Source organism: Neoarius graeffei, chromosome 17 (assembly GCF_027579695.1).
Source record: "Neoarius graeffei isolate fNeoGra1 chromosome 17, fNeoGra1.pri, whole genome shotgun sequence".
In the NCBI taxonomy this organism is placed as follows: Eukaryota; Metazoa; Chordata; class Actinopteri; order Siluriformes; family Ariidae; genus Neoarius; species Neoarius graeffei.
The window spans coordinates 32,283,022-32,295,698 of NC_083585.1; the positions used below are offsets into that span (position 1 = coordinate 32,283,022).

Genomic DNA, 12,677 nt, shown 5'->3' on the forward strand with positions numbered 1-12,677 from the left:
TCCTTTCCCCGCTGGTAACAGCTGGGGGCGCTCTAATGACCCCTGGGACGGGCTTCGAGCTCATACAGCACACACTGCCACATTCCCAGCGCTTATCCCCACCAGGCACTTAGGATACACCTGTCTGAGAACATTAGGAGCACATTGTAACTGTAAGTGAATTATATACTATATATTTACAAAATTTAATGATTAATGCAATGTAATTCCTTATATTATAACCAGAAATTAATAACATCGAATGTTGATTTAGAAATTAATTTGGGGAACAATATGCAAGCAAATGACAAAGAAATGACAAGAGTAATACTTTCATTTATTCTCAGGTGTTTAGAAGTTATAGTTATATTCCCTTCATTTTAAAATGTACAGTAGTTTCATACTGCAGCTAGTCATAGGGTGCAAAATACTGTGCATGAACGATTACATTTTCCAGTTTCCTAGTTAAAACAAAAAACAAAAAAACGAAATACTATCCTCTTTTTTTGACAGGCTCACCAACACTGCATGCATTTTTACCCACTCTTTTATGGAAAAGCATCGACCTATAATGGGCACAAATCATACAAAAGAGCCTCACTTCTCTGGACAATAACTGATCCATACTCACAAAACAATCAGGTCATATTTTCATCTTGGAGTCTGATTTCTCTTTCTAACACCTGCTACCTGAAAGGTCTCAGTGACTAACACTGTCATGCGCGCTTTTCTCTACTCACAGACAAATAACCCTCAAAACATATATATATATATATATATATATATATATATATATATATATATATATATATATTTCACATTTGAAAGTGTATAGAATGCTTCACCTCTTTCCACAGTGTCCTCGGTGCCCTGAAATGCAACAAGTGTTCACCAGCTTCCAATCAGCTGCTAATGCACAATAATAATAATAATAATAATAATAATAATAATAATAATAATAATAATAATAATAATAATAATAAAATTGTTAACTTAAAAAATCGATTATGACCTTATATCCATTCAGAACTATATTAATTTTATAAGCTGTGCCATTTTTTTCCACACTGAGGCATGAAAGTAAATATTTAGATGGAGATTTGAAATAATTTCAAGAAATCAAAACGTTTTGCAACCAGCAATTTATTTTCAACTAATTTAGTGATTCGTTTCTAATTGATTCTGTTAGACTGACAGCATAGAAAACGATGTCTTTAGGCTTATTTGATTTCAGTAGTCTAAGATTGTGATGAAAATAAATATATATCTCTCACACAACGCGCATGTTACACACCCAGTACAATTCAGAGGGACTGTGTTTCTCTGAAGAACTTAAAGAAACTGCATAATAACTCAGAAAAAAAGATACACGGGTCGATCTTTAGATGAAACTGAACTACAATTAAAAAAAAAACCATACCATGTACAGATATTAATTACCGGCACATGCCATATCAGTGCTTTGTAATTATAATGACGCATTTTAATCACCCGGGCCCGCATTTAATATTCAACCCCAAAAGCTAGTGATTATTTTCCCATCTCGACCTCTGAACAAAAGCAAACGAAAAATGAGGTTGCGGCACTTAAAAAAATTATAATATAATTATAAAATATAAATTAAGCATATACAGTACTGTGCAAAAGTCTTAGACACCCTCATTTTTTTTAGTCCAGAATTTATTTTCTGACCTGTACATTACTGAGCCAGTGCAGAAACATTTTAAATCCCAAACATTAGTTTTCCAGCACAAAATTAAAGGCTACAGAAAAATGTTTGTATGTCAATAAATAAAGCAGCATATTACATTTCAGACAAAAATCACAATGCTGAGTTTTGGTGCGAAATTAAGAAGCAAGTGTGACAGTCAGAGTGTCCAGAAGAACTGGGTCTGGTTCTGTAAGATGCTCAGTAAAACCTAGAGCTCATTTCATTATAAAACTGCACTCACTGTACCTGAGACTGCTAAAGCAATCTGTCATCACACACTTTGTTTCATTTATTATTGTTTGCTGCTCTTTATATTATTTTTTTTATTCTGTAGAAACTTTTAATTTCATGATTTCCGAAGGTATCTTTGCTCTACAGTATTTAAACAGTGTATGCAAATTCTGTAAATCACAGTCAGTTAAATTATTTATAAAACAATGCAATAAATGAACATGTCATGAGCTCGATGTAATTCCAAGTTACTGAAAGGTCTCAGCTTTATTTCTATTTAATTTTCAACCTGCACGTGAGTTCAAAGGAGCCTGGTCAAGATGATCCTTTTTAAGACAGTTTATCAATAATTAATTTTTGAGCTCACAAAACAGGATGTACTTTGTGCTACACAAAAAGGGATTTATTATTGTTAAGTTTACATGGAGGTATAAATCTGTAATATAATAATTTGTGCATTACTGGTGTCAGTAAACTAAGAAACTAAGTGGATATGAGTGTTCTGTGATGCATGTCCTGAAGCAGCAGCAGCAGCAGGTGTGTGTGTGTACTTTTTTTTTTTTTGTTGCACTTGTTCACCATGGTTAAAATATTGAGGCTGAGTGCATGTGCCAGTCCCCTTGGAGTCATGAAAAGTAGATTTTTATACTTCTTCTGAAAGGTCAGATGAATGCCAACCAAGTTCAAGATTCCTTCTCAGCCCTACACTATTTCAAGCTGCTACTCTGATTTATAGCACCCTAGTCACCCAAACTTATCTTCCAAACAGAAAGACCTGACAGTGGACCAGTGGGAGGAGAGAGAAATCCTGCCACCTCTCACCATCTGTCCTGACATGATTGTCTGTGTGTGTGTGTGTGTGTGTGTGTAGTGTACGACTCACTTCCAGGGATCTTCTCAGCCATCAGTGAGCTCAGCTAGCAGACGGAGTACAGCCCTCACTGCAGAGAGGCTCGTACATGTGTGTGAGTTTGTTCCTGCATGTCTGCTGCTCATCTGTTCAGTGCATGACAGGAGATCTGCAGAAAGGAAAGATTAAACTTGTTCCTTTGTGTCATATCCTATCTCAGACTCTCCACTCCTTAGTGATGTACAGGTGCCGAGGGTTTACAAGAAGGTTCTGGGATATTAGAGTTCAACAAAGAATATAGAATAAGGTTTTAAGAATAAGACTGAGATTTTGTAAAATTTACAATTCATCTTCTGCTCCTACACAACATCACCTAACTCTTTACACACTTCCACACTTAGAACGCGTCAATTACTCAAAATGTTAGTCACAATTAAAATGTTTTCATTTAATAACTCATTATCTCACAGGATACGAGTCAGTACATAGTGAGATTCTTCAGCCTGTATTGTACCAGATGTTTTTTGTGTGTTTTAAGACTGATTATAATAAAGGTTACTGTTATGACGCAGTATCGGCTTCGTTGCTGGTTTTGTCTATGTGCAGGGTTTTGGTAAGGTTCATGAAATTCATTGTTTAGGACTGTTACATTACTGACAATACTGTAATTCAACCACATTCCTGTAGATTTCAAAAACATGCCTCATTCCTCACTTGGCTGTTTAAAGAGAATTAGATGACAAAGGAATGCAACTTGATTAAAAGTAAAATACACCATAACAACTGAATACACAGTCTTGTTTTATTTTGCTAAATGGTCAGTTAATACTACCCCCCCCCCCAAAAAAAAAAAAAAAAAAAAAAAGAAACTCACACACACAAACTCAAAGAACTAAAAGAAGCTAAAATACCTGCTTTCACCTGTTTAGGTTTGTGCAATTAAGAGAACACTGGAACATGTTGTAATCCCTTTAGAAGTACAGTAATTGAATTGAAATGTAAATGATTAGAGTTTCTAGCTCAGCCTCTACGTTTTATTTATTTACTCTCCCTTCATTCCGTGTCCCAGCTCAGTACTTGCTATTGACACATAACCATAAATGGTCAGAATGAACAGTTCATCCTTTAGAATAAATCAACACAAAGCATTTGACAGATCATTTCAATTGCAAGGATTTATATTCAACAGGATTAAATCAGTGTCATTCAAAAGCATATTACAGTTCACAAAAAGCATGTGCAGTGCATTCATGGCAATACAGTCATGCCAATATTGACCTTTGTAAATCATTCAGCAAGTGAGGCCAGCAATCCCTTCACATCACATGCACCTCAGTGCTGCTGCATGCACGACGCTGTCCAGTCCAACCATAACAGCTTTCATTACACCGCAAGCTGAGCTGAAAGCTATTACAGCAAAACCTTCATCGATATCACCGGATATCTTTATTTATGTCCTGTCATGTTATGTCCTGTCTAATCCAGTTCAAGAGAACAGCTCCTTTAGAAAAGTCTGATAAGAGTGTGTGCATGTGTATGTTTGTTCAGAGAGATAAAGATTTGCTACGTCATTATTAACTCCCTCTAAACATGACATTACACACAGACCTCCCACACCTAAAGAGATGCTGAGTAAAAATGTTTCACAAGGCATATCCTAAACATTTATAAAAGGAAATCAACACTAAGTGGCTCATTTACTAGGAAATAATTAACCCTGCAGTAATCAATACATTAAAAAGGCAAACACAGGACATCCATCACACACACCAACATTTTAGATGAATTTAGTCCAAAAGACACCCCCCACCCAAAAAAAAAATCATTCATGGACATAATGGAACAGAGAATCAAATATACAGAGAAATTATATGTAACATTATAATATAACTAGCAGTTTAGTCTACATTTGCAACCACTAATAATAATAATAATAATAATCTCGGAAGAAAAAAACAGTTTAGTTATATTTCCTCTCAAGTAATTATATAAAATACTAAAATAGACTGAAAATATTTTATGTCTTATGTGATAAATGTAATGTTTGTATGGTTTTGTATGATTGTAAAATGACATTTAATGTAAATAGCATAATTATACTTAATACAAAGGCAAAATCAAGATTTAGCAACAAGTCGAATAAAGTTTGCATTAAAACGCAGTGTGCCTTGATCTCCCTCTGAAATGTACACTAGCAGTCAAACGCTTGGACATACCGTTTCCTCGGGTTTACTATTTTCTACTATAGATAATGTAATGCAGATAGTAAAACAAAGAAATTTAACTTGTTTGGAATTATACAGCGAGCAGGAAAAGTGTTCAAATATACCACTATTTTTTACATTTGAAATTCTGTATCTCTGACGAAGCTTTGCCCACTCCTGGGATCTTCCTGAACGAGCTACACCCACGAGGCTTTTCTACAAATTTCCCAAAAGGCTGAGTATTTATTCGACATGGAAAATACGTTTTTAGGGGAAAATACTGTATTGAATTAAAAAACATAAAAACAGTACTTACTTGTTAAAATGATCTCTTGATTCAGAAGTACATTTGGCATTAACATCAGTATTTAAATTTCCCATAGAAATAAATTTCAATGAGAAGTCTTTATTGAAAACACATATTAAGCCAAAGAAAACACAAATTCAAACTGAAATGTCCAAACTTTTGACTGAAAAGGAATCAAGACACAAAGAACATGTTGAATAATAAACACATACATGAAGTTACGGCATGAACACACACCAATGCCCCATGATATACTGGGATGAAAATGTCTCGACTGCACACGAGAAATTTTTCAAACTATTCAACATCTTGTATTTGAGAGAGGGACAAAATGGCAGCTGTGGCAGACTTTACACAAGATGAATCACTTGTCGGAGCTGGAGCCAAACTTTCCCCTCCCCCCCAACCCCCCACAAGACATTTGTTTGTTACACAAGTAAGAATCAAGTGTCCCATTGACTGAAAGCCTGCATGCAGGTCTCATCTCCATTTCCACCCTGATGTGAAAAGATTTTCACTGCTCTTCACTTGACGGTTGGGCGGAAGGTGAAGCCAACACTGCACACCACAACATCCATCCGGACAGAGGAAGGGAAGCACTTCGCTGTGATGGGACGGAAAGTGCTCTAGGGGAAAGCTGTGGGGTAAAGGCTGAGCGGCTGGCTCTCGTTGGTGGGCAGAGGAGAGCGGTAACCTTCAAAGTTACGAGGAATGCTGCCACTTGTCGAGCCTGAGCTGTTACTCAGCGTCTCAATGCTGCCTTCTCTCTGCAGTTCCGCTGAAAGACAGAACAAGACACAGATAAGAGAAAAGAAACCGTGGATGGAAAATGCAGAGAACGTAAACAATGTCTGCAGACGTAAATTTACACATAAAGGTTCTTTTGTAACGATACGTGTTCAGCCTCATCAGCTGAACTGAAAGGGGAGGATATATTGAAATGCAAAAAGAGTCTATGAAAGTGTCAAACAGGATTTAAAATTACACATCATTTACGGAGATAATGGATTTGATCAATTCCTTCTTAGCATTGAGTGGCAAGACTGATTTGTTATATGAATGAATTACTTTAATATCTTGGTCAGATGTCCTTGACTAAAACTAAACAAAACTCCTACAGTCTTCCGACACAGTACGCAGATTCCACAACTTGAGGTAACTGATAACATTGATAATTTATGAATATAATTTTTAAAGAACCAGACAACTATTTTTCTGCTAATTTCAAATAGATTATAATTCCTGTGTGCCGGAATGTAAATGATCTGAAAATTGTAGATAAACATTAAATAAATCTGTGGGTTAATGGGTGGTGGGTGGCAAGTGGGCGGGTAGAGTAGGGTGGATAGAATGGGGTGGGGGATGGATAGGTGGGAGTGAGGTTTGGTTTATTGTGCCATTCTTATTAGATTTTCTGTTGTATTGTTGTATCGTTATGGAATGGATCTCTGTTTATTTTATACCTTGAAATAAAACTAAATAAACCATGAAAAAAACATTAAATAAACCTGAAAATAATCTGCAGCCTCCATTATGTTACAGAATGAAATAAAGGTTGGATGATTCCACACGTCGGTGCTGCTGAAGTGTGTTAGAAAATAACTACAAAGGATAAGCTGCACATTCAGGGATAAAATTAAACACACTATAAAGGCCATTTAAGAGATTCTATCTGAGTGATGTACATTAGTGACTGGACGTTATTCATGAAAACTACATATACAATGGATTCTATTTGAACATATTTACTCAAAATGGGACAGCAGGGAATCACATGTAGATTAACCTTAATTTCAGCAGATTTAAAAAAGCCCATATTGCCATAAGCCCATATACTGCCCAATTTTTTTCCCTTTAAACATCCACCTTTTCAGTGACAGCCTGGTGTAATGTAGCACTGTCTTTCAATGTCACTATCACTTTTTGTCACTTGATTCCGCATCTCATCGCCATTTTCTACTTCTGCTGTGCAATATTACTACTATTTGGGACAATATCCTTTATATTTGCAAATATTTTCTTTTTCCATGCCTCACTCTCATAATTGTTATGTACGATTATGTTCATAGTCTGTGTTTTTTTTGTCATTTATTGGTTACTTTACTCACATATTCCATCCTCGTTAGTTATATTATGCTGTGCAATAACATTCACTACATAGTGCAATATTTATATTTCAGTTGCCAGTATTTTATTAGTGCAATATTGCCACTTCAGGTGAAATAATACTCTTATTTAAGTTCCTTTCTTATTTTGTTGTGTACACTATATACATGGCCTGTGTTTTTTTTCCTTTTTTATTTATTTTATTCATTTTTTATACTTTTATTGCATTCTATTTTGTTGTTACTGTCTATTCCTGACCATTTTCTATCTGTGAGCTGCTGGAACATGTACATTTCCCCACCGAGGGATGAATAAAGTTTATCTTATTACATGGTATATTCACCCAGCAGAATCAATAATTCATAATCTAGTATAATATTTGTTCAAATTATTACATAGATATTTATGGCATAATAAACTAAAAGTAATAATACCAGCTACGAGGAATATACTGTACAAATAGTCAAACATAATTTAACTAGTAATTCTTTTATATGTATGCTTATACGTGTGTTGAAATGTTTCCTAAGTTTGGTATTTTTATAAAGAATTGAGGCTTGTTTTGGAGAAATCAGACCAGTGTGAAATAACACATCGGTTAGAATCTGTGTGCTCGGATTATGGGACACAAGCATTTCTGTAGTTTAGCATTATACTATTTACAGAATGGTATTCTCTTGCTGACTAACAGATACATAAATCTTTATTACAGCATATTCTCTTGATTATGTTTTCATCAAAGCCATAAAATTGATCGAAGCAGATGAAAATACTTTTGTGACGTTGCCATTGAAAATGGTCGAAAGCATATTCCAAAAGCGACTTTGATGTGAATTAGGAGAAGGGTGTCAGGTTGGATGTGGCCTCATGACCTAAGCGGCAGGTTTAGAAGAAAGCAGGGTGGCAAGGCTTCGGGTGGCTACATTCCACCGGATGATATGTGCTCAGCAGGGAGGACAGTAAGGGTGTGTGTTTGCTTTGTTGAGAGTGCACTGTGCACATAACCCCATGACAGAAGCTCATAAATCCTACACTGCTGCCTCAAAGTGAAGGGAGTGCACCAGGGAAGTGACCACAGCACTGCTTTTCCTAGTGCTCGATACAAACATGCACTTGAACCTTCTGGTTTAAATATACACCAGCTCCAAGACATCCTGCAACCTGAGAGTGATCAGACTCAGTCTGTTGCAGGTCATGGTCCAGTCTCCGGGCTGGACAGCATGGACCATGTGCTCCACAGACGGAGCAATCTGGAGTGGAAGGTATGCACTGGCGAGGAATATTTCAATGAAAGTAAATAATGCTGTCACAGATACCCTCACAAGCACTCTCACAACATTGACACTTTATATCCAATAGACCTCTCCAACACATTCCATTAAAAATGCATTGATTCACCTCTGGTATCCATGCCACTCTACACACGTGTTCTGGAAGTGCTTGAATTGATTTGAAACAAATAAAGACATTTGCTTCAAGAAGACCAAATTTGAACTTTTTGGTTTCAACAGAAAGGTCTACATTTGGTAGAAAGCCAACAGTGTTCATCACACGGTGGAAGCATGGTGGTGGTGGTGGTAGCATCTCTTTGAGCATTACCAATGGTGTCTTGGTTAATGTCTTTGATTTAGCTCTTCAAATTATGCACTTATATACCTTTATACATTTATTATAAGTGTATATACATTCATATACCTCCGTATACTCCTCTTACAGTAATAAAGTGGCCAGGGCATGACACCTGGTGCTGTTTCAACCCAGAATCTTCACTGGAACAGCAAACCAGGAGAGTCAATGTCACAGCGAAACTGCACTTTAAAGCTGATAGTTGGCTAAACTTCATACACAAACATTGCATAATGTGTCTTTAGCATTTACTGTAAAATACTCATATAGAAGTGGCACTCCTAGGTAATGTAGAGGTCAAGTTGTCAAGCCAACAGTTTAAATCCATTTCACAGTGAACAGAATAGCTGGTCCTCAGGTAATCAGGCACTGTGCAAGTCTTGCAGCAGCAAAACAAAGATTGGGAAATAAGAGCCAGCGAGCCTGCATGTATCCCTTGTCTCCTCAGCGTGCTTTCTCCTGATTCAGAACACACTGTTGCAGCTGGGGGCTTGTGGTGGCCAAGACAGATTGAGTTGTACATTAGGAAGAAACGAAACGAGGATCAAAGTAAACAAAAAGCCCTTAATCAGGCTGCTGGGTCTGAGCAAATGGCAGTGAGAGAGTCTGCCTAATTACTGCCCTTACTATCAAAGAGAGACAGAGTGAGATTGAGAGCAAGAGAGCACGACAGAGAGAGGGATTGAGGGGGGGATGAAGTCTGTAACCCACACCAATACTATACTTATCCCATCTGATTGTTTTGTTTTGCACTTTAATCTCAATGTGGCGCAGCTGGCACTGGTTAGTGTTCTCACGTCACGCTGTTCCTCAGGCCGACGCTGTCATGGCCTTTAAGATGCGGGCACAAACAGACACACACCTTGTGGATGTCGCTACTGCTGCTCAATGCTTCACTGCTCCCCGACTCCCCTTACCTACTCGTTTACTTTCACTAGACTCTTTTTTTTTTAAATAAAGATGGATTTACTTGGAAATGAAAGGTGTATGTGGGTGTGTGTGTACATGGGTGACACCATTTTCCAGCCTGAAAGTAAAGGACCTGCCAAAGGGTTACGCCAACAAGTTATGAAAACAATCAAGGCTCCGACACTCAGGCACCATCCGCCATAACACAGGGGTGAAGAGGCAAAAGTGGAGAAGCTTATTAATAAGAACCGAGTCTCCATATTTCAACCTCATTAAAGAATGCTTTCAGGGCTGGACAGGTAAAGGTGGCAGGACCCTCAGTGCACCCACCGAAGCCCGCTTTCAATTACACCTAATGAAAACCTAGTGTAACCTGCCGTGCCCTAACGCACTCCAGCCTGCAGCTCAGAAGGCCGCCAAAGGCACATTTCTCAAATTCTCATTAGACATAGAGCCATGCTGACTGAGTGGAGATAACGCAGGAGCTGCAGGGCTCCTGACATTCCTGCATGTGGACTTTTTGAGTGAAGAACATCTACATGCATGCAGGGGCCAGCTTCTGTTCTGGAGGACGGAGCGGTCAGGAGGTCAATCATGAGAAGAGACGGTACTAGTGGCACAGAATAAATATAAGCAGTACATCGTGGTACAGCATCCGGCACACACGGATTTGATGGACAATAGTGTAGTTCTGCTCCTGGCTGAACACAGCAGAGTGATAAGTGCCAGCCCTTTCTGCACAGCATGTGCAAATGCACTCACAAAAATATACTCATGTAATTTCTAACATGAAAAAGGCAGTGGTAATGCATTAGCACAGATGTGACAACAGCTGTAATTTCACATCGACCAATTTTTCCACATTGTGTTTTAGGCAGAAAGATTAAATTGTTACTGGGGAGTGAGAAGGATTTTTAAAAGGCGAACACAGAACTTACAATAATCCACATTTTGTCAACATTTAAGACAATGTTTACTATCTTTATCCATAATATACACTTTAATTAATTAATGTAAGTGAGAATAACTCAAACTTCAATCTTTACTGTTCTTCGTATTGAGGAGTTGTAGACGTTATAACCCAAGTTAATAAAATCAAAGGCTAATTGAGATGTACAGCCTCCTAAAACACACACACACACATCAACTGTGACTGATGCTTTAATTAAATGACCAGCAACACTAGTGTATACAATGAGCACTGAAATTTGTCAAATTAAAATCTGTAAATGTTACTGAAATAAAGATTTATTACAGCTGGCAATGTAACTGACCGAACCGCTTTAAGCCTGAGACTAAAATCCAGGCTGGCAGGATGCAAGGTTCATGCCATTTACAATTACAAATCCCTCCATCCTCCAGCCTAAGTTGTGTTTTGATTCAATTAGCTGATGTGATTGTTGTCTCTAATCCTAAATATTCCTTGGATTAATGAGTGCAGTCAGCATGCTAGCTCCAGAGCTGGGCTCTATAGTGTCTAATAGATAGTGGTGATGACCAAAGCTTCACTTCTGCACAGATACAATGATTCCTCACACTTCCTGCAGCCTGAGGAACTGCAGGAACCTGCACTCAGATGGTCTTTTACTAAGAACAGCTTTAGTTCTCACACTAACCCAGTTCACATTAGCCTACAGATCATCAAGTCCCCTTAGCATAAACAAGAGAGATTCACTTTAATAAAGGCCATGGATAAATCTGTACGTCTGAAGCACATTCAGCATGAACAATGATGCCTCAACACAATTTGTGCAACTGTGACCATTCTGCAAGCAGATCCACAGTCAATATTTTATTTGTGATAAAGGGTTTGCATGCTGTGTGAAAATCAAGAGATGAGGAAATGCAAAAAAAAAAAAAAAAAAAGATTGACGGAAAGAGATAAATAGCTTTGTTCACAATATTAAAAACGGTGTGTACTTTCCACAGGTTGAAGCCATTAGACAGATGTACTTTCACTCGTTCCACTTGCTTTCTCTTCTTTGCTTTCCTAAAAAGTCTGCTGCTCACAATTTAATATCTAATGTCATTAACACATACATCATTTACATCTGTGGAACAGTGGATTTGGGGGAAACAGGAGATATGGGGGGGAAACTATATTCTTTTAGCTATTCTGTTTCTTTTAAACACTTGATAATTTTTGGAGTTTTGTTTTCGAGTAGAGTTTTTATTTCGTCCTCGGTTGGTTCAGCAACACGCTCCACCATTTTGTTTTTCTCTACTCACAGTATATGAGCTGATATCCTAGCAGTACAGTAGCCAATCAGAGCACGCGATTGCTCATATCTAGTGAATGTGGATAGAATAATATGGTATACTGACTATATTATCATATTATATTGATAGGAAGAGGTAAACGATGGAGAACTTTTGTCCATTTTTCTAGCAACTGAAAAACAGCAATAGCAATCCTGCTGCTGGGTTGAAAAAGTTACACTATCAGCCACAGTTTAGGCATCAGTGACGTAGCAACAGCAAATTCACAGCATCATACTGTACATAGACACAAACACAGCACAGCATCTATACTAATGTAGCCTGTAGATCATAAAACTCTATACTTTTATAATAACATTATTGCACTTTTGTTTATTTATTTATAATCTCTATATTCATTTTCTTATTATTCCCATCAACCCTGACTCCCTTCTGCTTCCATATTGCTTGTTAAACATGCTGTCCTGTGGTCTGGTTCTCATTGTTAATTACATTCGGGGACCCCTGATCAAGAAAAATTTACATACTTGCTTT

General features: G+C 37.4%; 1 protein-coding gene and 1 long non-coding RNA gene across 4 annotated transcripts in view; one reads left to right on the forward strand and one right to left on the reverse strand.

The window, feature by feature from the left end:
• Positions 1–3,342, forward strand: part of LOC132901558 (uncharacterized) — an 8,692-nt gene extending 5,350 nt beyond the window's left edge. The window contains exon 3 of the long non-coding RNA XR_009656870.1: positions 2,793–3,342. This is a non-coding gene — a long non-coding RNA (uncharacterized LOC132901558). The remainder of the gene's footprint in view (positions 1–2,792) is intronic.
• A 589-nt stretch (positions 3,343–3,931) lies between these two features.
• Positions 3,932–12,677, reverse strand: part of bcas3 (BCAS3 microtubule associated cell migration factor) — a 442,206-nt gene continuing 433,460 nt past the window's right edge. For all 3 annotated transcript variants that reach the window (XM_060944029.1, XM_060944028.1, XM_060944030.1), the window contains one exon: positions 3,932–6,060. In XM_060944029.1, the coding sequence (XP_060800012.1) occupies positions 5,909–6,060 (152 nt within the window). In that variant the 3' untranslated portion in view covers positions 3,932–5,908. The remainder of the gene's footprint in view (positions 6,061–12,677) is intronic.